The 26,930-nt window shown below is 41.4% G+C and overlaps 2 protein-coding genes across 2 annotated transcripts; one reads left to right on the forward strand and one right to left on the reverse strand.

The window, feature by feature from the left end:
• Positions 1 to 2,921: 2,921 nt before the first annotated feature.
• On the reverse strand, positions 2,922 to 14,740 carry LOC135496294 (phosphatidylinositol glycan anchor biosynthesis class U protein-like). The gene is made up of 12 exons (XM_064785548.1): positions 14,611 to 14,740; positions 13,751 to 13,815; positions 13,321 to 13,392; positions 12,642 to 12,704; positions 11,926 to 12,029; positions 11,283 to 11,383; positions 10,746 to 10,843; positions 8,984 to 9,138; positions 6,041 to 6,184; positions 5,441 to 5,565; positions 4,474 to 4,616; positions 2,922 to 4,110 (listed from the first exon to the last, which is right to left on the reverse strand). The coding sequence occupies exons 1-12, from the start codon at positions 14,738 to 14,740 to the stop codon at positions 3,997 to 3,999; spliced, it is 1,314 nt and encodes a 437-aa protein (XP_064641618.1). The 3' UTR covers positions 2,922 to 3,996.
• Positions 14,741 to 15,013: 273 nt separating this feature from the next.
• Positions 15,014 to 26,231, forward strand: LOC135496148 (pseudouridylate synthase RPUSD2-like). The gene is made up of 10 exons (XM_064785295.1): positions 15,014 to 15,223; positions 16,154 to 16,244; positions 16,783 to 16,904; positions 17,642 to 17,742; positions 18,970 to 19,136; positions 19,729 to 19,870; positions 20,478 to 20,674; positions 21,799 to 21,890; positions 23,197 to 23,553; positions 23,893 to 26,231. The coding sequence occupies exons 1-10, from the start codon at positions 15,119 to 15,121 to the stop codon at positions 23,971 to 23,973; spliced, it is 1,455 nt and encodes a 484-aa protein (XP_064641365.1). The 5' UTR covers positions 15,014 to 15,118; the 3' UTR covers positions 23,974 to 26,231.
• Positions 26,232 to 26,930: the final 699 nt, after the last annotated feature.

The following is a 26,930-nucleotide window of genomic DNA, read 5'->3' on the forward strand; positions in this document are numbered from 1 at the left end:
GTGTAGCTGTCAATCATTCGACAATTTCTCGGTTGGAGGAAACATGGGGTGTGGTTTTTAATGAACTAAATTGCCACCTCCCACCCGCTTGACACCATTGCAAGCTCGTCCAGGTCGACCCTAAAAAGTGCAGAAACTGTCAAAGGAAAATTATTCGGAACAGACTGTGTGGCTGGCAATATTGTATTGGCAGTAAACAAAGTTCGATACAAAGATGGCAAGGGGGACCCTAAAGGTTTTGTGGCGTTCTTGGAAAAGGATGGTTTACCCAAAGGACTTATTCCGAGGTACAGGGGCAATAGGCTCCACGTATTATTTCATATTTGTGGCAAGCTTGTGGGCTATTATGACAACTTCCTGAGATTTTTCTCATCAACTACAGTTTCTTGTGGTGGGTTACTTGCTGCGATTCTGGCGGACTTCAGTTCAACAGAGGGAAAGGTGGAAATCCAAATTCTCGGATTAATCGGGAAGTTATTGACGGGTCCCTGGATGACCAAATTTTACTCAGCTGCAGGAAATCAGTCCGTCAGCCATGTTGATGGAATACAAGTGATTAAGAAAGTTGTTGATAAAATCAGGTCCATCATTCAAATGCCAATGAACACTCTTGAAATGAAAACTGACTTCTTTGACAAGAAGTTAGTTGAAGATGTCATCTTGCAAAAATTACAGGTGAAACCAACAGATAAACTGATGCCAACATGATGTCTCAGTGTCTCTCAAAGATTGTGGTGGTTTTGGAACGACAGTATGCTAGATACTTCAAATTGGACATCACAGAGCAACTTCGAAAGGAAACAGAGTCCTCCAGATGCCATAACATTGATGCTGAGGAGGTGATGGGGATGTTTTCAGCCGCCAAGGACCATGCCCCTAATGCAACCCTCTGCTTTCTGTCATCCAAAATTCGTGCACAGAAAAACAAGGTTGGTGAATACCTAGATGGCCTTGATCAAGAGAAAAGGGAGAAGCTGATAAAGTTTTCTGTGCCTCTTGGCAGAAAACAACGTCAGATGAAACGGAAGAAGTGTGGTGAGATCAAAGAGGAAATTCAACAGCGGATTGCTGCAAAAACGCAGAAAAAACAGACATATGAGAGGAATAAGCTGGAGAAAAAATTGAAAAATGCAAGCTTGGACATTGCTGCCGAATTCAGTGATGCAGATAAAGTTATTCAGGAGGGTATTCGGGACATTTTGGCTGGAAAAGTTGTTGGGCGTCGAATCTGCCATGTTTGGTATGAATCCAGTGGTAAAGTCATGTACAATGGAAAAATTGAAAAGCTGAAAAAGAAAGGTGGTGGAACTTATGTGGTAAACTACTGGAATGAGAATGAGGGCGAGGCATACGAAGACGGAGTAGACTTTGACATTCTAAAATTTGCACTTGCTGCAGATTATATTTGTGAGGACTTAACCATGTCGTAAAACATTTCCTGAATACATTGGAATAGGGGTGATGGAATTCAGTCATGGATCTTAAAGGTACTTTTATGTCTTTTTTGGCAGAGTGTGTTTTTTTGCATTAAAATTAATGTGTTACTGCTGAGAGGTACGGTATTCACATACTGCTGAGAGGTACGGTATTCACATACTGCTGAGAGGTACGGTATTCACATACTGCTGAGAGGTACGGTATTCACATACTGCTGAGAGGTACGGTATTCACATACTGCTGAGAGGTACGGTATTCACATACTGCCAGGTTCTTGAATGAAATTTATAAACTTATTTATAAGCATAAACTTCTCTAAAATGGTTGTTTCTTGTAGCTTTCTTTATAACCTTTCTATTGATATAATCCTTTTTTAAATAGGACCAAAAATGAGAAAGTTAAGTTAAAATATGTTGAAAGCTATTGGACATTTTGTCGTTCTAATTAACATGCTAATTAACATAATTATAAAGATTAAGGCTTGTAATTAGGGGTTAAATTTGTTTAACTTTGCAGATTCTTGTAGTGTGCTCCATAAGCTTTCCAAAGATGCCATCCCTTCTTAAATTGGATTCAAACTAAGAAAGCTATGCCGTGTTGAAGGTCTGCCGACATGGATATCGATCACAAGTTTTCCAATTAATCTATTGTTTTCCAATTACCAAATATCATTGTTTTTCTGATTTTCAAAATGTCATAACTTTCTTATTTTTTATCACAAAAAAATGATCCAAGTATATTTAAAAAGCTCTTTTCAAGCACTTTGCAATGGTACTAGTCTTAATACAACCCTTCAACTTTGAATTTTTGATGTCACATACCTACTCCTTGGGCATATCTTCCTGTTATGGGGCGGAAAAAAACTGATCCACAGCGTACAGGGTGTTGGTAAATTGTTCGATGCCGTAAAAATGTTCACTGTGGATAGATGGGATGGGGGCAGCCAAGTTGGCAATTGTCGTATTTGATTTGCATCATGTCATATTCTGGCTTGATGGGCAATACCAGTATGTCATATCGGAGACACATGATATATCATTATGTCACACCGATGATGGGCATCATCATGTAATATTTCTGGCTTGGCTTGGGTATGCAGGGAGAAGTCACCAATGGCATAGGCAATTGAAGCCCTCTGCAGTTTTTTAAACCACTCCATCAGCGTAGGTCTTCCAGGTTGTTTGTCCTTCGGCTGAGGCCTATTGTTTCCTTCGGATTTATGACATGGAGTGGTCTAGCATTGTTGTTTCTAGACAGTTGGCCTAGATTGCTGTTATCCTCATGTTGTTCAGGCTAACTGTTCAGACAATCACTGTGGGCCTGGTCATAGGTCGTCATTCCATGTGTCATCGGCATTTTACTTGATGTTCATGAAGATATCCTTGGGCAACTCACTTGTGTACTCTCAGCCTTAGGATTTTCCCCCACTCATACAAAAACTGTAGAATGGGTCAATAAAGAAGCTTGACAGAAGTGATTTTCATAAAAATAATAATTTATTATTACAAAACAATTGTTGTACAAGTCAACTATGGCATAAGCATGAACATAAACATGTACTTTCAATTTGTAAAACACCTAACATTGTACAGCAAGCACACATGAGAGACTGCACTCAAGAGTCCCAATCATGAAAACAGTTGAACCCCAGGACCTTTGTACATCAGCCCATTCACAGTATAAGCTCACTGTACATTGAGAAATATCCTACACTGTTGCTTGTTTTTGTTGGGACATTAAAACCGAGAGAACTACCTAACGTTTTAAGAAAGTTGAAATTCGAATATTTTTTGAAAGCGCATGAGAGATTGCACTCAAGCATGCTCAAGAGTCCTCATGAAGATAACTGCTAAATCACAGGAACTCTCAGTATGAATGTGTCTTATTTTCTTGTTACTTTTTTGCTCACCCTTTTAATCAGCACAAGAGCAACCAAGTAAATACATTGAGGACAAGTGCTACATCTACAGTCATATAAGGAAAACAACAGTGCAATTTGTTTACAGGCCAGGTCGTGTTAAGGGATAGAAGGATGGTAGCTTAAGTACAAGAGATGGCCCCCTTCAGTGCTATATAAAGAAACAAATGGCTCTTTGACCTCCCCTTCGTGAAAAATATGTTTTTTTATACATGTTTATTTCGCTACAGTTTCTTACACTACTACAACTCATCTGATAATCAATATTCCCTTAAGCCCAACAGAACAAAAGTGCACACATCAAAGTCTTGATACAGTCCTGTATCTTGAATATCATATAACCTGTACATTTTTTAAAACCATCTCAGCAGTCAGGCCCTAATTTCCTACAAGTCAGCGGCAACTTCTTTGGCAGTTATGCAAATGCACTGATTAGACAGTGGAAATATATTCTATTCCAATAAAAACTCGTTGGGAAAATACCATGCCTATTCACTCCTTGATGGCGAGACTAGGAGGCATAGACTGACTCTGTTCCCTTTGATTATCATGATAAGTGCCAAATCTAATAAGATGTGATAGGAATATTTCGTTGACCTCTCTTTAAAGCATGTTTCAATGGAAAAGATGCCTTGAAATGATTATCGAATCTCGACTTCAGCTTTTGTGCCGTTTTCTAGCTTTGGTTCGCAGCCGTTGATGAGGTGGAACTCTCTCCTCAGAAATGCAAACACAACATCGGTTATAAGGAATATCTGTAAAAGAACAGAGCAACTTTAAAGGGGGACTATAGGCAGGAAGACAGGGCTAATTCATCTTCAAGTGACTAGTAGTATACACAGTAAAGGCCCTTACCTTAGGTCGGTACTAAAGCACTTATCCTGTCAGCTTCCCCAGTGTCATCTAAGGAAGCAGATTTTCCAACATCGACCATAACTCAACAGGAACAAGGGGCGCTACCAGCTACTGAAGAGCTGGGACACCTCTTTGAGGTCAGGTTAGCTCATGCCCGTCCTCTTAATGTCAAACGGTTTTTAGTTTTTTGCAAGTATGTAGAGGGCACTATCGGGCATTTAAATGAGACGTAATTGCTTTAATAGCGCGGAATATTTACTCACCTGGCCCGCTGAGTAGACCAACGTGATGGCAAAGTAGAAGTTAGCGTTAGCGCTTCCAGCATAGATCCAGAGATGCCAAAGGATGGGCGCCAGCACGGTGCTGCACACAAACATGCATGTCACTACCAAACTGTTACGCACGTCTGAAGAAGAATATAGAAAATAATTTATTTTGTAGGGGTTGAGATGTTAAAGGGAACTGAAACCGCCAAGCCAGTTCGTATGACCTCATTTTCATTTCCCGCTTATTGGGTGATCAGAACGAGGCATGAATGAAACATGGCGCCTAGCTGTCAATCATTGAGTGACGTCACTACTATTGGATTTACTACGAAAACTAATGAATGAAAGATCGCATGACTCACGTGATTCTCACATGATTCTCAATAATAACAAATTGAACTGCGCATGCTCGGGCACTGGGGGCGGAGCTACAAATCTGAACTCGAATAGGAAGTTGGAAGTTTGACTTTCTCGGGTGGTGAAAGTCGAAAAGTTGAATAAATCGCTCGGCGGTTCCAGTTCCCTTTAAGGCAGGAGATGTGCATTGTTGTTTTTTCGAGTAACTAATATAAATATCCACAGTCGTGAAACTGGGCCTGGTTGAACTTGGTGATAAACAACTTCCCCATACAGGCAGGATAAGTGCCGTTTTACTGTGGGATGGTAGCGACCCCTATCCACCCACCTTGCTCCTGCCTTTAGTCAGGGCCCCATTGAGGACAAGTCTTCTCACCAACAATGTGGGAGAACAATTTTTATAAGACAGTGGCATGATCATGAAGTCCACTTGTCTGAATGCCAATAGTAGCGCCATCTATCTGTGCGAGGTGAATTTAGTGGAGTGCAGACCCCATGTGGCTTCAGACAGAACATTTGGTCACAAGACGTATACACTTTTTCATATTAAGTTTTTGGCCTCCAGAAGTGCCTGACAGGCAACTTATGACGATGTTTCGAAACTTACATTGATATACATAGGACCACATTGGTAGCATTGACAGGTAGAGGCTAGCGTCACCATAAGATGGGTAGGACTTGAAGATACTTATGATTGTGGTCAGAACATACATGAGAAAGATGGGATGATCCCTGAAATCAACAGACAAGAAATTGATTATATGATAATACCAGAAGTAAATAAGTTATAAGATAAGATAGTTGGCCCATAACCTCGCATCATCTCCCTCAGATGAATCGATTTGACGTGAAGACCTCATGGCCTAGTGGTTAAGGCGTACGTTTCATAACCAGAAGGTCGAAGGTTCGAGGCCTGCCGGTAACCTACTTCCGATGCGGCAGTTGGTTAGCCATAAGCTACTTGAATAAAGGGTACAAACTGCCTTCTTGCCAGGCGCCTGACATTAGGGTAAAGAGTGTCCCACAAGCCAAAGGACCTTTCATTAGGGGTTACCCTATAATAAACTAACTTTTTTACTTTCTATTCATCAATTTATTATTGGAAAACATTTCACATTTCTTTAAAATCAGCATCTAAATCCCTGGGTATTGGCAAATTTGCCATATTTTGGTGGTGACCACTTTCGAAAACTAAACAATCGCTTACCGGAGTTTGACTCCGAGGGGAACTGTGTAGATAAAAACATGGATCTGGAAAACCCAGAGGAAGAACACACGGAAATGTTCAAACATCTCTGTGAAGAAATACCAGAATACTCCAGTATTCGGCGTCAGATCTGGCACTGTCAATCTGAAAGAGAGAACATGAATTAACACACACAACATTTGGTCGAGTTCAAGTTAGCACCTTCTGGTTGCTCCTTGAAACCCCCCCGACTGATTTGTGTGGCGACCGAGATAATGATATAGGCTCCTTGAAACCCCTGACTGATTTTTGTGGAGACCGGGGTAATGATATGGGCTCCTTGAAACCCCCCGACTGATTTGTGTGGCGACCGAGATAATGATATAGGCTCCTTGAAACCCCTGACTGATTTTTGTGGAGACCGGGGTAATGATATGGGCTCCTTGAAACCCCCCCGACTGATTTCTGTGGAGACCAAGGTAATGATATGGGCTCCTTGAAACCCCCGACTGATTTCTGTGGAGACCGAGGTAATGATATGGGCTCCTTGAACCCCCCCCCCCCCCCCGACTGATTTCTGTGGAGACCGAGGTAATGATATGTGCTCCTTGAAACCCCCCGACTCATTTCTGTGGAGACCGAGGTAATGATATGTGCTCCTTGAAACCCCCCGACTCATTTCTGTGGATATCGGGGTATGATATAGGCTCCTTGAAACCCCCGACTCATTTCTGTGGAGACCGAGGTAATGATATGGGCTCCTTGAAACCCCCGACTCATTTCTGTGGAGACCGAGGTAATGATATGTGCTCCTTGAAACCCCCCGACTCATTTCTGTGGATATCGGGGTATGATATAGGCTCCTTGAAACCCCCGACTCATTTCTGTGGAGACCGAGGTAATGATATGGGCTCCTTGAAAACCCCCGACTCATTTCTGTGGATACCGGGGTAATGATATAGGCTCCTTGAAAACCCCCGACTCATTTCTGTGGAGACCGAGGTAATGATATGGGCTCCTTGAAACCCCTGACTCATTTCTGTGGAGACCGAGGTAATGATATAGGCTCCTTGAAACCCCCGACTCATTTCTGTGGAGACCGAGGTAATGATATGGGCTCCTTGAAAACCCCCGACTCATTTCTGTGGAGACCGAGGTAATGATATAGGCTCCTTGAAACCCCCGACTCATTTCTGTGGAGACCGAGGTAATGATATGGGCTCCTTGAAAACCCCCCGACTCATTTCTGTGGATACCGGGGTAATGACATAGGCTCCTTGAAAACCCCCGACTCATTTCTGTGGAGACCGAGGTAATGATATGGGCTCCTTGAAACCCCTGACTCATTTCTGTGGAGACCGAGGTAATGATATAGGCTCCTTGAAAACCCCCGACTCATTTCTGTGGATACCGGGGTAATGATATAGGCTCCTTGAAAACCCCCGACTCATTTCTGTGGAGACCGAGGTAATGATATGGGCTCCTTGAAACCCCCCCCCCCCGACTCATTTCTGTGGAGACCGAGGTAATGATATGGGCTCCTTGAAAACCCCCGACTCATTTCTGTGGATACCGGGGTAATGATATAGGCTCCTTGAAACCCCCGACTCATTTCTGTGGAGACCGAGGTAATGATATAGGCTCCTTGAAACCCCCGACTCATTTCTGTGGATACCGGGGTAATGATATAGGCTCCTTGAAAACCCCCCCCGACTCATTTCTGTGGAGACCGAGGTAATGATATAGGCTCCTTGAAACCCCTGACTCATTTCTGTGGAGACCGAGGTAATGATATAGGCTCCTTGAAACCCCCGACTCATTTCTGTGGAGACCGAGGTAATGATATAGGCTCCTTGAAAACCCCCGACTCATTTCTGTGGAGACCGTGGTGATGACATGGGCTCCTTGAAACCCCCAACTGATTTCTGTGGAGACCAGGGTAATGATCTGGTATCCCAAAAGTTCTTTCAACAGGGAAACATGGAAAAGTGGATACCGGGGTAATGATATAGGCTCCTTGAAACCCCCCCCCCCGACTCATTTCAGTGGATACCGGGGTAATGATATAGGCTCCTTGAAACCCCCGACTCATTTCTGTGGAGACCGAGGTAATGATATGGGCTCCTTGAAAACCCCCGACTCATTTCTGTGGATACCGGGGTAATGATATAGGCTCCTTGAAACCCCCCCCCCCCCCGACTCATTTCAGTGGAGACCGAGGTAATGATATGGGCTCCTTGAAACCCCCGACTCATTTCTGTGGAGACCGAGGTAATGATATGGGCTCCTTGAAAACCCCCGACTCATTTCTGTGGATACCGGGGTAATGATATAGGCTCCCTGAAAACCCCCCGACTCATTTCAGTGGAGACCGAGGTAATGATATGGGCTCCTTGAAACCCCTGACTCATTTCTGTGGAGACCGAGGTAATGATATAGGCTCCTTGAAACCCCCCCGACTCATTTCTGTGGAGACCGAGGTAATGATATAGGCTCCATTTCTGTGGAGACCGTGGTGATGACATGGGCTCCTTGAAACCCCCAACTGATTTCTGTGGAGACCAGGGTAATGATCTGGTATCCCAAAAGTTCTTTCAACAGGGAAACATGGAAAAGTGCTATATAAGATTAAAGAGTTCAACATCATTATCATTATCATCTGTACACCTTTCTGTCGAAATCTCACATTTTTTCAACACCAAATCAGGCATTCACAATCAAATCTGTTGACAGGATATGTCTCAACAGAGACAGGAATTCTCAGTCTGTAGTGGACCAGCAGGCTATCTCATCGAGGTCTTGTATAGCTCTCCACTGAACTTCTTTGAAATACATTTTGTTGGATTGGACTACATTTTGTATTGTAAACATTCATTAAATCCACTGGGATGAATGCCTCTTAATTAGGGACAGCATTTATCAGTCCCATGGGTGTCCTTGATAAAGAGGTTCCACTATACTTACATGAACCCATAAGTTGATTTCAAAAAGTCGCACGAACCCTCTAAGTGATAAGACATCAACAACAGCGCACAGAATGGTGCAGCAACTGCCGTAAATGTCTTTGACATATCATTTAGACTTGAAGGGCTGAAATAGTTGGTGACTTTGCCTTCTCTCTGAAAACGTAAGATGTGCAATTTTTTAGCGACGTTAACCATAATGCTCAGTCAAAATGGCAAAGAAATTCTGTGATGCATATTAAGCATTATTCTTTGGACATACCCCAACTTGATCAATCGAGGGTTAAAGTTCATGAATTGATCTGCCCAGAGCACATCAAAATTGAGTGAATTTTAACCCGTTAGCCTTGAACTTCAAAATGACGTAACTTTAATTTAGATAGTTTTAAATCTTTGAATTCAAATTAGAAATTTGGCGAGGATGAAACAGTGTCGTTATGGAAAGAGGTTTGAGAATGTTCTTGAAGGTGGTTTATTTCGCGATATCTGGAACTTACATGTAATTGTCAAGAGAGATTTTAAAAATAACGCGCCGTGATACGATATGCGATGCATGATGGGATAGCATGTATACGCAGGATATTGAGTAGACGAGACAAGACCACCATTGAATATTCATAGGTTGGAGGTTCCAGACCTATCAATTAGACGCGAGTATGTTTTTAACTGTCAATTGCATATTTGGACTTGGAGAGGTATTCTAAAATACCTTGGTACCGTAAAGTCAACTTTTAAAAAAAAATGCATGAAAATGCATAAGCCTCGTTCTGAGAGCGGAGTGTTTTGGACACGCAACCAAGATGCTCTACCAAAGTTCCCTCGGGTTGCACTAAAATGTGGAAACCATGCACACGTCACGTCAATGGAATTTCAGCTCACTTCAGAAGTTTGAGGCTCTCAAAACACTGCTTCAAACACAAATCAGTCAAGGAAGCATCAACCACCCTAAGTTTTTTAATGAGCACTACACATATTTGCCGAGAAAAACGCTCCAAATAGCCCATTTGCGCGGATTTTAGCATCACTTTGAGCGAGCCGATGCGGACCTCCTATGCGCGCTGTACAAAATGTACATGTCTCATTTTCTGCAACGTTGCCGTAACATAATGTAAACAACGGCGCTACCGGCGCTCCGGCCGGGCCGGCGATGGATGGAATTTGCCAAATTCGCACATATTCAAGTTATTTTCGTGGCCTATCTTTTTAAGTTTGAGGTATTTTAGAATAGAAATTGAACCCTCGGCTTCGGACCTTGGTTGAGTTACCAAGACACTCTCGGGTGGAGCTAAAATTTCGTCCAAACCCTCGCCTGTCGGCTCGGGTTTGGACTGTATTATAGCTCCACCCGAGAGTGTCTTGGTAACTCAACCAAGGTCCTCCGCCTCGGGTTCAATTCCTTAATTGAAAAGATACTTGGTGTGGCAAGTCTACAGATATAAAGAAATTATTTGATCAAAAAATTAATTTTGAATTTTGCTAATTCGGCAATAGGGGGCGTGTTTTGAGATTTTTCTGCCAGTTGGCTGAAAAGAGTGGAAATATCAACGTCTGTCCAATTTGTCGATTATCAAAAAATGTCTGTGGTCAACTACCAGTTTACTTTTCACCATTTACTTGCCCGACTGTCCGGAATATCATATCAAAATTTTTAGATTCACAACCCCACGCAGTATTTGATGCAACGCGGTCAAACATTGACAATTCAACTGCTAAAGGCTTAAAAAGTCAATGGTGGTCTTGTCTCAGACGCTAGTCCTACTTACCTGAAGCATGAAGATGGCAACTGGGAGTGCCAACATCAGGGGGTAAAGGCTGAGGTATCCGGCTATTGCTACGAAGAAAGCAGCACCAAATCTCTGGCCTAAGTGGAAATATAAAGGCATGGTCTGAGAACACAATCAACAATACATGTATGTTCAGGAGCCAGGACTTTAGAACCAGGAGTGGTGTGTGTCCCCAACACCCAAGATTTCACTATATAACTTATCACATTTAGCTTATTCTCTTGTCACCTGTCACCCCTTCCAGAATTACCAGATAAACTGCAAATTTGACAAGCATCATAAGTTCTGCTTGAAGGATACATTGAATAAATAAATAAATGAATAATTTTGTGTTTGATTGAAGACGGGTAAATCAACAAGTCAGAAGTGGTTCTGACAGCATATTTCATCACTTACAATCTACCTGTGATGTTCACCACTGTTCCACTTATAATACTCCACCAAGGAATGGATCTTGGACTGTACTGACCGACCAATTCTTGATGCAGGTCTGGTTTTGATATGAAACCAACTTACCCTTTAAAGTGAAGAGGAAAACTAGAGCAATAGCCAGGTTGTTGAAGACAGATGTTGACTTGGCCAGGCACACCGCTATGGTGTAGGGATTAAATAAATATCTGCAAGAGAAGAGACACTGTAGTATTATTCCTTGAGCATAACAAGAACAATATTATTGAGTTCTTTCGATAACGTTTTTCGATGTTTCCCTGTTCAAAGTGCTTTTGTGATACCATATTATTACCTGGTCTCAACAGGAATCAATCAGGGGTTTCAAGGAGCAGCTTGCTGCTCACTTAAACTTGACCAGTAGGGGAACCAAGCAGTGACTCGACCGGGAGTCGAACCCACGACCTCTTGATCATGAGGTGGACTCTCTTCCACTGCACTTCCTTGGCCCAACAGGAGGAGTGCAGATGCCTTGATAATTGATAACCAGCTGGAGAAGTTAAGCAACTGAATCATTATAACATGACAGCAGTAAAGCAACTGAATCATTATAACATGACAGCAGTAAAGCAACTGAATCATTATAACATGACAGCAACAAATCAAATGCAATAGAGATTGCCACAATGTTTCATCACAGTTCCAAACGATAGATGAGCTGCTAGAGTGCTTTGCTGTCAAGGGGCATATTATTACTACCCTGCTAACTTACAGCGCTACTATCTTTGTTTTCGTCCAGAACAGGTCCGATGATTTCAGGAGCAACGGTTTCACATCTGATGCATAAGTTTTTGCCTCTCTGTCTTGCCTCTTGAGCTGCAATAAGCAATGTTTGATCATTCTGAGTCATGACTAGTAGTCAATCAAAACAGATAAGGTGGTGATGGTGACATTTAAATTGTGATTGGCGATTTCTTTGGTGGTGTCAATTATCTCAAATGGGTGATTTTTCAAAGACCAATGATTGTTACGGATTTACCAGGCATGTCCCCAGAAAAAAACTGTTTTTTATTAGCACTCTTTTACAGAAACACTGAACGTCAATTGTGCTCCAATGTCTGCAACTAAATGGTAGAGGTGATGAAAACATAGTTAATGTTTCAAAAACAATGTACAGAATTAACCCAGGATTCTCAACAAGGTTTTCGCAAGGTAGGGTGGTAACCTTGATATTCAAGAAGTTTTGCCAGTGTGCAACCCAAGGTAGTGTGGCCAGCAATTTAAGGTAGGGTGGCCCTACATAGAAACCCTTTACAAAGTTCTAGAGCAAGGTAGGGCAGCTGCTTCCAAGGTAGGGTGGTAAGCTGCCTAGGAAATGTGGGCCACCCTGACAAATGGCCTTGTGGAAAACACTGCAACCCTACACAACGGTTATTCTGATTTCTACCACTAAGTCCTTATATTTTTATCTCTTGCTCATATACATACCAAGTAGCGGCCATACCAGTGGACTGTATCATATAGGACGACGGCTATCACGACATCCATCACCTGAAACCAGATGGCGATAAAATGAAAGAGATACGATAGGGTTTCCATGTTGAGTGGAGAAAGGCAACGTCATGAGCCCTATTCGGCAGCATATGTGACCTGCTACCAAAAATTCTATGTTATCCAACAATTGCAGTTGTGTGCAACATGATTTTTGGCTTGCATTTTGAAAAGCAAACTGAGATTTTCTCCTCCTGATGCACTAGCCGAGTCTATACTCCAGAAGAGAAAGGGCCATCTCTGCAGTTACAGCACAGCACAGCACAAGGAACCATGGTCCAGTGTACTGTGGATTCAGTGACTCCAAGTTGAATGAAGTTTGTCATTTGTTACCAAATACTACTTGGTACTGTACATCATAAGAAAAAGATGTGAAAAATTAACATAATTTGCAGTCCAAGATGGAGCTCAATAATGCTTTTGTCGATATTGAATCACTCCTGAAATGTGCCTTTTTTCTACCTTGACAGAGTGAATAATTCTGTTGGTTTCTGAAATTCTATTCTTATGAAAGAGTTGTTTATAGTCAAGGTCTGCTTTTTAGAATAAAATGAATGCAAATTGATTAAAACCATGAAATACGGGTTAACAGCAATTTAAATGAGCTCTGACTTACAATGAAGAACAAATCTAAATATCCTGGCATCACTGTGACGACGAAGTCGAAAAATCTAAGCATCAAAGGGGGCTGCAAAGAAATGTAATAAAACATGTAGTGGAAGCTCCCTATTACGAACACCCTCGGGACTGACAAGTGCTGTCCTTAAAAGGGAGGTGTCCTGATTAGAGTGGACAAATTGAAGGGAAACCTCCAATTGGGGACCAAAAATAGTGTCCTTAATAGAGAGGGAGTTCTTCATAGAGAAGTGTCCACTAAGGAAGGTTACATTGTATCGAAGTTCTTGAAAATGTTTTTAATTGAATTTGTAAGTTATGATGAAGAATGATCTTAGAAAACAAGCATTCATCATGCATTTGCAATGTCATTGTCATTCTAAAAGCTATATCATCATTGTTGTACAGTAGGTCGCGTCAGGCCAGCTAACCTCATGAAAAAGATCCCCTTTATATGGCGATATTCCTTGGCTGTAGAGAGACACTCCTTCCACGACTGAAATACAAGAGAATATGAAATTAACAAGGTCTAGGACATGCACAGGAGTGTGCTTTTTGCGCAAATCTGTTTTTAGTTTTAAGTGATAGCTAAATATTGCATCAAATCTGCGCTAAAGAGCTAACTGATTTTGTGTACTATGAGGAAATAATTCGAAGCTCATTCTATTCTAGCAATTGTTGTCATCATGATAAAGTTTGAGGATTTAGGGATATATTATAATCAGACAATATTAATATCATCATGGCAGTACCAGCACATCAGGTAGCAAGGTCTATCAATCCCAGACAGGTAGATTACGTATTATTCAGAAGGTTTTTACTTTCAAGGTTGTCAGCAAAACAGCACTATAAAGCAGGACAGACATCGGAAATGAAATCTTTATTGCCGAAACTTTCTCTTGCGCAGATTTGCAGTGAAGCGTGATGACTAAGTAACACTATAAGCAGTACGAAATAGGCCGTCCAATATTTATCAAATAGCCTAATTTGATTTGGAATAAGTTTTCTCGATAGACTCTAGGCCTACTCATACTGATTAAGTGATTATACGAAACCTGCTCGTGCAAAAGCTGTTGTGGCTTCCCATGGCCAAACCAACACAGGAAAGCATTAATGAAATGACAGGTCATGTCTACATAGTATCAGAAATTACCAGTAACCAACTTGATGCATATAACATTATGTCTACAGTGCAAGAATGTACACAAAAATACACAGGAAATTACACATCAGCACAATCAGTCAGGAAAATGGTAATTTTACATATTAATCGAGAAGTATATTGATTAACCTCTCTTCCATGATGTCAAAGGAGTAACAGCCTCTTGTCTCGTCGCAAGCCACTGAGCACAGGGCGTTTTGAACAGCATCCATCGGAGAAAACTTCCCAACCCCAGACAAAAAATCATGGGCGCAGCCATTTTGGACGTGAAAGGTAATTTTTATGGGAAGCAGACTTTGAAATAATATTTGGAGTTATATGTCGCAGCATAACTGCATTCATATTATCAGATTGAGATTGAAAAAGCTTTTAAAAGATATTTTTCGCCAATAGCTGTTCAAAAAATATTTTTGAATGTGCATTTTAGCAGAAGAATTCTGTCAAAAAACATTTTGCTTCGTAGGCGCTCCATAATTTAATTGTTCTGAGCATGCGCAGTGCACCGCCGGCACTATCCATGTATTTTCAGAAATTTGCAGCCTTTGTTTTTTCGTCTCCTTTATTTGCTCGATTTGGAACGGAATCGTTGAAAAAGCATCTTTTTTCCGTGTCTGGGTCGATATTGAAGAACGATAGCATGCCTAGAGGTCGAGGAAGGGGTGATTTTGAGGGTGGAGAGCTGTCTAATCGCGCGTACAGGAGGCGAGGTCGAGGAGGAAGGGGTCGAGGATATCATGGAAGGGTGATTTTCAATTTTTTATGTGCATTTTTATGTAGGGCCTAATTGTATTGTATATTTAGCATTGTGCATGAGCTTATCATGTTGCTTTGTACTCTGTGATCGGCTGGTGGTCACGCTCGCAATCTTTTTTCACTTTCAGGCTTGTTGGCATGTTTTGCGTTCGCAACAAATCGGGGCAAGCCTATCTAGGCCTAGTCCCTATCGCCTTCGATATTTTAAAATTTGCATCTCGTGGTTGTTTGCAGAGACAATGGTCACAATTTCGATGACAAGGGCAATGACGCCAATGTGACGTCGTCGCTGATTGCAGTGATGACGTAGTTTCCAGTGAAACTATGGTGATGTCATGAAATAATGTTAACTGTTACTCATTACTGGTGTGTTAGCGATATGGAGGTTGGCAAAAATTAGAAATAGTACCACAAGAATGACAAGTAACACTCTATCAGACGGTAGACCTATCGTTGTCCAGTACTGTTGCCAGAAATACAAAGAAATGAAAATTTGAAAAGAATGGCAGTATACTATAGGAAATGTTGTTAAAGATGACCACATGGCATGCAACATGCAGAAAGCCATCAGTGAGATACCATTATGTGCAGTGCCAGTGTTTTCCTTAAGACCATTTGTCAGGGCGTCCCGACCTACCTTGGCAGCTTACCACCGTACTTTGGAAGCAGCCACCTAATACATTGATCGAGAATTATTGTTAATGATTTCTTTTGGGCCACCACCCTACCTTAAATTGCTGGCCACCCTACATGCCTGATGTACCTTGTGTGGCACACACAAAGTTCTTGAATGTCGAGGGTACCGCCCTACCTTGGGAAAACCCTGTGGAGAACTCTGCCTGTGCAACTTTGCGGCTTTGTGGACTTTGAATCAGTCTGCGGTTTGCAGAACCTTAAACAAAGTATTTCTATATTTCAGTTTGGAAACAGGCACCATGATCGAAGGCCGTTCCACACTGGTGGTTTTGGAGAACATGCCATGAATGAAACAAAGTACTTCTTTGAAAATGGTGAGCTGAGTTGACCAACCGTAAGAATCCTCCCATAGTGGACACCTCTGTATTAAGGACAACCTCTCTATTAAGGACAATAGTTTTGGTCCCAAATTGGTGGTTCCCTTCAATATGACCTCTCTAATCTGGACACCTCTATTAAGGACAGCACTTGTCAGTCCAAAGGGTGTCCGTGATAGAGAGGTTCCACTATACTTGTAAAGTTGGAAGTGTAAGGTACAAGTGCAGTCCCCCTAGCGAAGAGGACCTGTGTGTCACCCTAAAAATGCTGGCTCATTCCCCTCTGGGCTAGTGTGAGAATGATTTGCTGTGAGAAATATCACTGAAATTTTCTGTGGTGTATACTTTGAAAAGAAATGTTTTTACTTTAGGGTAAAAGGTATGTCATTGAAAATCCAATTTCCTTGTCAAACGTTCACACTTGTAACCGTTCACACATAACAAGCTATGAATGAGAATGAGATGCTGGATGTGAGATGTTCTATTTTTTTCCAGTGAACATTTTTGTTCAACTCCATGTTTCTTCTTTTCACAGGTTTAAGAAAGGTCCGACCATACTTTTTTACATTCAGCACATATGCCAAGAGGCGATGGGTGGGACGTACAATCCTGGATGTTTATTCTGAGGAATTTCTCCAGCTTACCAGAGAGGAATATGTAAGTACAGTGCAACCTCCATTAGCGGACACCTCTATTAAGAACAACCTCTCTATTAAGGATACTCGTTTTCAAATTGGTTGTTTCCATTGAATTGACCTCTCTTATCAGGACACCTCCCTATTAAGGACAGCACTTGTGAGTCTGCAGTGTCCTTAATAGAGAGGTTCTACTGTGTTGGCAAGTACGGATTAAACTTGGTATTGATAAGAAAAAAGGAAACACTATAAAGTGGTGCAACTAACCAAGAATTTTATATGAAAACAGGTGTATTATCAGCAGACCTCTTCACGTATTGACCATTTTTATGAAGACAAGTCCTTATCAATTCTTGCTATAACTGATGCCCGTGTGTGTCTTACCCAAGTTTTCTGAAATGCCAGTCTACTTCCTGCCTTGATTTGAACTCATCCCAAAGGTTAAATTGAGTATTTATAATCCTGCTTTGATATCACCTACATTATGTACAGTAGAACCTCTCTTAGCGGACACCTCTCTATTAAGGACACTAGTTTTGGTCCCAAATTGGTTGTTTCCATTCAATTTGACCTCTCTAATCAGGACACCTCTCTATTAAGGACAGCACTTGTCAGTCCCAAGGGTGTCCTTAATAGAGAGGTTCTACTGTATGTAGTTGGTCAAACCTCCGATTTGTTCTGCGTCCTGAAAAAAACTGTGTCTGTGTTTTCTATTTGGTCATGTTGGTATTTCATTTCGGTTTTGTTGCCTCTTTTCAGAAACTTTTCATCGAAGCCGGCAGCTTGAAAGTGAACGACTCCACTATTTCACCGGACTATGTCATCAAAGATGGCGATTTCATTCACCACACAATGCACAGGTCAGTAATTATCCCCCTCCTAACATGTTCAAGCAAGAATTAAAAAAGACCAGACTTTATGTCTTTTTTTTGTTGCTGTAAATTGCGTTGCACTGCGGTTATGCGCCAGGAATCCTGGCCCAGTGCATCCGTCTTCAGCAAACTATTTGACCCATAGCTGGGGGTGGGTTGGTGAGTGCCAGGGCGTATCCACATGCCAGTGGGCCTGCGCACTTCACCTCTGGGGGCCCAGCCTCCTCCGAGATCCCTAGCAGATTCAGCCTGGAGCCGCAAGGTGTCCAGTTTCTATGGGCCACCACGAAGAGGTACTGCAAGAGTCTTGATAGAGGAGGGGCAATGTACTGGCAGAAGGAGACTTACGCACTTCTGCTCCTCTTTTCGCCCAAAGGCTAGTCAGCGGCAGAAGCTGAAAGCGAGGAAGATTAAGCATCTATACACTATTAAGCTACTGCACAAGACGCGTCACTCCACCCTGTGGAAAACCACATGGCCCGCTTTATCAACCCTTGATATTTGTGGGTAGTGCATGATGTGGACAATCTTAGGCATGAACTGAGGTGCATTTTTTGTCACTGATTAAGTGCCCCAAACTCTGTTGCAACACTTAAGGCACTGGGATGTTGTCATTTTATGATATTCAGTATTTGTCTTGGTGCATTGTAGAACTTATTAGTTCTATGTAATGTGTGCATGCAAACCAGTTAACTTTTAATGAAGTTTTAAAGTTCACTTCAGGAAAAGTAAATGCACAGTTTTAACTTTTATTGTTGGGAAAATTCTTGTCCAAAGAGATTGACATTTTAAGTGTGATCAAATGCATAGATGCATGACAAGACGATATTTGTAGGGCACTGATTTTAGTACCACATCAGCAAAAGTGGTTTTCTGTATTGATTGGAAAACATGAAAGAATACTATAAGGGCACAGGTCAAACAGGCAGAGGTCCAAAGCCAGTGGCAGTGGATGCTAGGCTTTGGTTTTGGCCCGAGGATGATGAGGGCGTGTGTTTCATCTGCAGTGGAACCTCTGTTAGGGGACACCTCTCTTTTAAGGACACTAGTTTTGGTCCCAAATTGGTTGTTTCCATTCAATTTGACCTCTCTAATCAGGACACCTCTCTATTAAGGACAGCACTTGTCAGTCCCAAGGGTGTCCTTAATAGAGAGGTTCTACTAATTCAATTATGCATACCAGCAGTCACCACATGAAACTCATTTCTCTTCCAGACATGAGAACCCTGTTGCTGATGAACCAATTGAGATCATAGAAATGGATGAGGATATAGTCGTCGTAAACAAACCATCGTCCATTCCTGTCCATCCTTGCGGCAGCTACCGACACAACTCGGTCATATTCATCCTGGGACATGAGCATAAGTTGTTTAATCTGCGAAGTAAGTTTTTCATTGTGTCCATACTGAAAACGTCTTGGCATTAGTAGTATTTGTTGCAATCTACGCTACGGCATTGGTGTCATTTATATTTAGTGCATATTTACACAATTGGAGATCTCAAATTCAGTTTTCAAATTTTCGCTTGAACAAAGTAGGCCTTAAAAGATTTTGCTGTAAAATTATGCACGTTCCTTAAAACACACTGTTTCAAGTGTTACAGAAATTAGATGAGGAACCTGCAGAACTAAAATTCCAGATGGCAGCACCAGTACTGAAAGGTACACTTCCAGTGCATTTTACGTTAAAATTAAGTTTTGTTGATTTTCTCCCTAAAACTCATCAAAATAGAATTAAGGACCAATGAAACAACATTTTTGGTGCTATTTCAATGAAATATTCAATGAGCATTAACCTGGGAAATGGCTTTCTCATTACAACCATGGTCCACTTGCCTGCAGGGCCCCCTATTGGCAGGTTTTGTTGGGCAGGTTCCTCATTGAATGATGCAAAAGGTGTGGGGTGTGTAGCATGCAGCATCCATGATCATAAACATTGTCAACAAGCATTTAAAAGATCTGCATTTCCTCTCCAGCCATCTACCGACTGGACCGCTTGACGTCTGGCGTCCTCGTTCTTGGGCGATCACACCGACGGACCTTGCAGTTAGAGAAACAGATAAAGGAGAAACAGATCTTGAAAGAATACGTCTGCAGAGTGGTGGGAGAATTTCCAAGGTAAATAACGCCATGTCACTGGGCTCAACAACCTCCAAAAAGTGTCTTTCGGAGCATGAAACCTGGCCCAGGTCCCTTGCTTTTGAAATTCTTAACTTAGCTGACTGTTGCACCGGACACCTGAGTTTTTGTAAAAACTTTTGTTTCGGTCCCTATCACGAAAGTCTTGCTCGAGCTCTGATGTAATGCTTATCATCCGTCCTTGGTGGAGAGAAGCAACTGCAGGGTGAAGTATCTTGCTCAAGAACTCTAAGTTGTCTGTTGTTCTTCCAGAGGTTGAACTCACAACCTTCTGGCACCCCTACTCATCACACAGGCTCCCTACCTTGATTTCTGAATTAGTAATTCCAAATACAGTGGAACCTTAACGGACACCTCTCTATTAAGGACAACCGCTCTATCAAGGGCACTAGTTCTGGTCCTGAATTGGCTGTTTTCATTCAATTTGACCGCTCTAATCAGGACACCTCTCTATTGAGGACAGCACTTGTCAGTCCGGAGGGTGTCCTTAATAGAGAGGTTCCACTATGTAGAACAAGTAGTGCTTGCTCATGTATAATTGTATTACCTGATCATTTTCCCTTACGAAATCATTCTCATCTTCCAGTGAAAGAGTTGAGTGCACAGAATCTATGGACATTCTCTCACCAAAGCTTGGCATCCATCGGGTGTGCGCACAAGGCGAGGGCAAGGAGAGCATGACGATATTTGAGCGGATGTGGTACAATGGGAAGACAAGTGTGGTCAGATGTAAACCATTAACAGGCCGGACACATCAGATTCGAGTTCATCTACAGTTTCTTGGTTAGTATCAGCATCCCTAAAAAATGACTTGTATTGCAGCTTATCCTGCGTTCTTGACCCTTTCAGGACGAGTCTCGCAAAATTGCGTGCACCGCAATACCTCCGTTCTGGACGAGTCTCGCAGAAATGCGAGATCGACGATCTTTTCACTACATCGGTTTTCCTGTCATTTCTAATGCTGATCCGCATTTTTTATCTGCTCGGAGGGGATTCCCGACATCCTTGGGAATACCTTTTCTATTCTTGCCAACTTCATAGCAATTCTTGCAAAGCCGATATTTTGCTTTCAAAAACTTACGATTTGGGACGAAAGAACTTGAAAAATATCCAGTCCAGAGCGGAGGTTTAGGAAAAAAATATTCAGTCCTGAAAGGGTTAATGGTCAAATAACAAAATGTTGTATTATTCAATGCTGAATAATTACAGGAGAGGTGGATTAAAACTTGCAAGGTTTGTGGTTTTCAAGGCCAAGGTTGTGGCTGAAATACTGTGGTTTGAAGCCTACATGTAGATACTGTTATTCAGTAAGATTTCAAACTGATTTGTGAACAGGCTGTCTTCTAGTTGAAATTCTTAAAAAAGGGACGAATTATTATTATTAAAGTGATACTATGATGTGATTTACAACTTTGCGGAAATACGTCCGTTTTTAATTGTTGATCACAAATGTAAAGCTCAAATTTTCCATTTTTGATTAGATTTATTATAAAATCGCTGAATGAAAACCACCGCGACCGCGAAAATGTTCATGTTGTGACGTCATCAACGAAAACGTCGTTGGCGTAGCGCAATTTCAATGGAATCGAAGCGAGCCGTCTGGGCGGGATTAAACCATCAATTTCTAGAAAATGTGCATTTCGATTCGAAAACCTTACCGATTTATGAGAAAGTGACATAGTCATTTGTCAAAAACAGCTAAAACATTATATGGTAAAATTTAACACGAGTTACCCTTTAAATTCCTCTTTGTAAGGCAATGGGTGATATGAATAAAGACTAGCAAATGCTTTTACTCTGGTTTTGTGCAGGAAATCCTAGTGTAAATGTACATGGAGATTTAGATAAAAGCATTTGCTTGTCTTTATTCATATCACCCATTGTATTGACTGTATTCTTGATTTCAGGTCATCCTATCATCAACGATCCAATCTATAACAGTCCAGCATTCGGTCCAGTCAGGGGAAAGGGTGGTGAATATGGGAAGACACTGGAACAGGTAACTTGAATCTTTTCTTTATTGAGGCCATACTCAATTGAGAAAGTTAAAGGTGGTTGTCATTGCTGTGTTTATAAGCCTGAATGAGAAGTAAACAACTGTGTTGTGAACCTTGAGTCAATCTAGTAGTTGTTACATGATTGTACATGTAGGTTTATAAAAGGCCTGAGCTCCGAGGTGACACTGGCAGGTACTGATGCAATTGTTATATCTTTGCCTCTGCTACTCTGACTGATTCTTTTTGTGATGAATACAGTGACAGAAACTGATGAAATTTGTAATATTTGACTTTCTCTCAGTGCAACTCTAACTGATTCACCTAGTGATGAATACAGTGACAGAAACTGATGAAATTTGTAATATTTGACTTTCCCTCAGTGCATCTCTAACTGATTCACCTAGTGATGAATACAGTGACAGGTACTGATGAAATTTGTAATATTTGACTTTCCCTCAGTGCAACTCTAACTGATTCACCTAGTGATGAATACAGTGACAGAAACTGATGAAATTTGTAATATTTGACTTTCTCTCAGTGCAACTCTAACTGATTCACCTAGTGATGAATACAGTGACAGGTACTGATGAAATTTGTAGTATTGGACTTTCCCTCAGTGCAACTCTAACTGATTCACCTTGTGATGAATAGAGTGACAGGAACTGATGAAATTTGTAATATTTGACTTTCCCTCAGTGCAACTCTAACTGATTCACCTAGTGATGAATACAGTGACAGGTACTGATGAAATTTGTAATATTTGACTTTCCCTCAGTGCAACTCTAACTGATTCACCTAGTGATGAATACAGTGACAGAAACTGATGAAATTTGTAATATTTGACTTTCTCTCAGTGCAACTCTAACTGATTCACCTAGTGATGAATACAGTGACAGGTACTGATGAAATTTGTAGTATTGGACTTTCCCTCAGTGCAACTCTAACTGATTCCCCTTGTGATGAATACAGTGACAGGTACTGATGAAATTTGTAGTATTGGACTTTCCCTCAGTGCAACTCTAACTGATTCACCTAGTGATGAATACAGTGACAGGTACTGATGAAATTTGTAGTATTGGACTTTCCCTCAGTGCAACTCTAACTGATTCACCTAGTGATGAATACAGTGACAGGTACTGATGAAATTTGTAATATTTGACTTTCCCTCAGTGCAACTCTAACTGATTCACCTAGTGATGATTATAGTGACAGGTACTGATGAAATTTGTATTGGTCTTTGCCTGAATCTTTGACTGAATCACATTGTGATGAATACAGTTTGATTTGTTTATTTTCTTGATATTGTAGTTAGAAAACGACATCAAGGAACACCACAGCAGGGAAAAGTTCAAAATCGATTTCTCGGAGATAGTCAGTGGCTTGAAGAACGACGGCGACAGTAGTGGTGATTTATCGGCCCAAACAAATAATGGTGCAGATTATTGGACAAAAGACGACGCAGTCACGACTGGCGTGAAACGTGGGTGCGAGGTTGACGCGGAGGAGGAACCGCAGCAGAAACAGATAAAGACGGAGGTCGAGGAATCTGAGGCAGACGGAGCAGCCGGGCCGTCTGGAGAAGCTCAGTGCAAGGACTGTAGAGTGCAGTACAAGGATCCGTCGCCGTCGGACTTAGTCATGTATCTCCACGCCTACAAATATCAGGTGAGTTCGCGCGACATCGCTGGTTTCCTCCTACTCCATGTTACGTTTTGTTCTGAGAGTGAAGTTCATTTTGGTCTGTGAAATCACAATGCTGAGCTCAAAAACGTCGAGATTAATTTTCTTGTTAACATTAAAAATAGTTGTCTTTCTATAAATCAGCTCCAGTTCTCGATGGTCTTCTTATAAATCAGCTCCAGATCTCGATGGTCTTTCTATAAATCAGCTCCAGATCTCGATGGTCTTTCTATAAATCAGCTCCAGATCTCGATGATCTTTCTATTATTTCTTGTTAGCCAACAATCACTGTCACTAATCACGCAATCCAATTTTTGTCTTCAGGGACCCGACTGGGAGTACGGCACAGACATGCCAGAATGGGCCAGGAGAGACTGGAGTGATCCTAGCGGAGAAGCCTCATGATCAGTTCAGCAGGAATTGCAAAGTGACATTTTTACTGCCCCCGGTTAATTTCAAGATGTATAGCAACTTGACAGAAAAATATTCTGTTCCTTACAGAACTCTGCTCTAAAAAGACGCATTGAATTTCCTGCCAGTGTAATTCCATTGTTTTTGGTCGACCATTACTTTATAGCCACGAAATCGATGGTCGACCAAAATTGCCACCAATACTTATCAGGTCTGCCTACATGTGTACATGTACTCAATATCCTGAGTATACATGTGCATGTGTTCTCAAGTAAGGCATTGCATTTTTATTGCATCAAGGATTAATACAGACCAGTCTTTGTTTATTCTTAATTGCATTCATACTCAATCAACCAGGTGTACCCACTTTATCCCAGGTCTTGGTTAACATTGTAAAGCTGCCTTTCAATGACCCGCTAAATCCTGCCCCTGAGTTAGCGTGAAATAATCATGAATGCTGTATGAGAGATGACCTCCCATCCGTACAGACGTCAGTTTATTTCATATTTTGCACAATGACCCCTAGATCCTGCCCCTGATGTGCCAACGGCCTGGTCGGTAATGCACTGCCGCTGGCTATGCTGAGTACAGTGAGAATCTAGGTCGCGTTGGCATGCAGAGTTTGATCAATTATAGCTGGTCAACTGTTTAGTTATTGTCTATTGTCTGTCATTTTGTTTTGTCTTTCTAATTGCATTGGTATGTTACTCCCATTCTTATTGCACAAAAGTCTCAAATATTGACAAAGTTTTATGATTTACAATAACTCTGCTTTTTAGGATTTTTGTCCCTTGAACTTCACGTTATTGTGATATGCGTTGTGTATTGCAGTCCTTGGTCTAAAACGGTTTTAAGTCACTGTATCTGCCAAGTTGATATAATGAGCGTTATAACCTGACTCTGACACCTGACACCTGAATCTGAGGAAATCCTTGTCCAAAATGATGGTACAGAAGAACGTCCCTTAGCGGACACCTCTCTATTAAGGACAACCTCTCAATTAAGGCAACCTCTCAATTAAGGACAATCTCTCAATTGAGGACACTAGGTTTGGTCCCAAATTGGTTGTTTCTATTCAATTTGACCTCTCTAATCAGGACACCTCTCTATTAAGGACATCACTTATCAGTCCCAAGGGTGTCCTTAACCAGTTGAATACCGGCGACAACAATAGTCGGTAGCTATTGAAGTCAAGTTTTTACCGCTGCACGGTTTTTTCGGTCGCTGCCTAATTATTTTCTGTACATAATTAGGTATAGCCTATCGTTATTTGATCGGTGTATGGAGTTGCTATGGGTTGTATGAAATGGCATGAGAGCCTCTAGTTTGACCTAAAATGTATAGATGGCGAAACTTTTGATTATTTTTGGCGCTGAATCAGGAAGTCTCGGAGAAGCACATGGCGTGTATCATGACTTTCTGGATCGTTTCTATTGTATTATTTTACGTTGAATATGAGCTCGTGGGCTAAGTTTGGGTGGAGGAGGCAAAGGTTGATGTTATAGGACGTTGAAAATCCCGATAAGTAGTGATTGATTATCGATGTCTATATAGAAAATCACAAAAATCAATCAATCGATATTGGTGATTGATCACCAATTTACAGATATGAACTGGCAACCAATTACAATCGATAGGCCTGTCGATTCCCTTCACGAAAATGTATAGTTTTGGGGGTCTATCACCAAAAACCTAATTGATATAATTTTTTGAAAATTGGTATCATAATTCTGAATAATTACTATAGGTAATACGGTATAGACGCGTTCGGACGGTACCGGTAGTCAAGAGGTTAATAGAGAGGTTCCACTGTATTTTCAAAAAAGCAAATCCTAATATGTCATTTTTTGCTCACCGTCTTCCCGGCTCTGCTTTGATTCTTTAATTCTGTTCACACTTTGGTGCAGAAAGTCGAGGAGTAACATTTTAGACACGGCATGGCCATTGCGGTACAGTAGAACCTCTCTATTAAGGACACTCATGACAAGTGATGTCCTTAATATAGAGGTGTCCTGATTAGAGAGGTCAAATTGAATGGAAACGCCTAAGTTGGAACCAAAACTAGTGTCTTTAATAAAGAGGTTGTCCTTAAAAGAGAGGTGTCCGCTAAGGTTCTACTGTATATCCGTCTGCTTTTGAGAAACTCCCATATAAATATGTCTGAATGTACAGAAATTTATCTTTGATGTAAAATGTAGAAAGCCACAGTTTATTATTCATGGAATTCATGTACATACAAATGATTTCTTCTAGCCTTGTGTTTAATGAATTATTCTGTCGTAGTAATATGAATAAAGACTAGCAAATGCTTTTACTTCAGTTTTGTACAGAAAGGCCAAGTGTAAATGTACATGGAGATTTAGATAAAAGCATTTGCTAGTCTTTATTCATATCGCTATCAGCAGTGATACACTGCTGATATCACCCATGGACTCTATTGTAGTGTTGTTAATTCTATTGGTGGTGTATTGAATAGAGACCAGTGACTTTCATGGGACAAACTTCTCATGGTTGTGACTAAGACAATACGCCCCAATTTGGAACACCCTTCACGAGAGACAATAAACACCTTGCATGGAAGACGCTTCTCCTGGTTGTGGCAATGGCAAATACAAGCTTTGTTTGGATACCCTGTTAATTACACCAACAATACCCTCGTGGAACAGACCTCTCATGGTTGTGACACAGACAAAATATTTTTTGGTGGCACCCTTTATAGGAGACAAAACCATTATGAGACCACCTTCCCCTGGTTCTGATGAAGACAATGAGAGCTCTTTATGGACACTGGGTACAGGAGACAAAAACCCATCCATCACTTCTTGTGATTATGACAAGGACACGTGTGCATGATGACCTATACGGTAAATATCAGTCCTGAAGTCTCCTCCTTTCGGTCAGGAAGGATGGATTTACGCACGACGGTGGATTGACATGCGGATATGAAGTAT

This window comes from Lineus longissimus, chromosome 11 (assembly GCF_910592395.1).
Source record: "Lineus longissimus chromosome 11, tnLinLong1.2, whole genome shotgun sequence".
NCBI lineage: Eukaryota > Metazoa > Nemertea > Pilidiophora > Heteronemertea > Lineidae > Lineus > Lineus longissimus.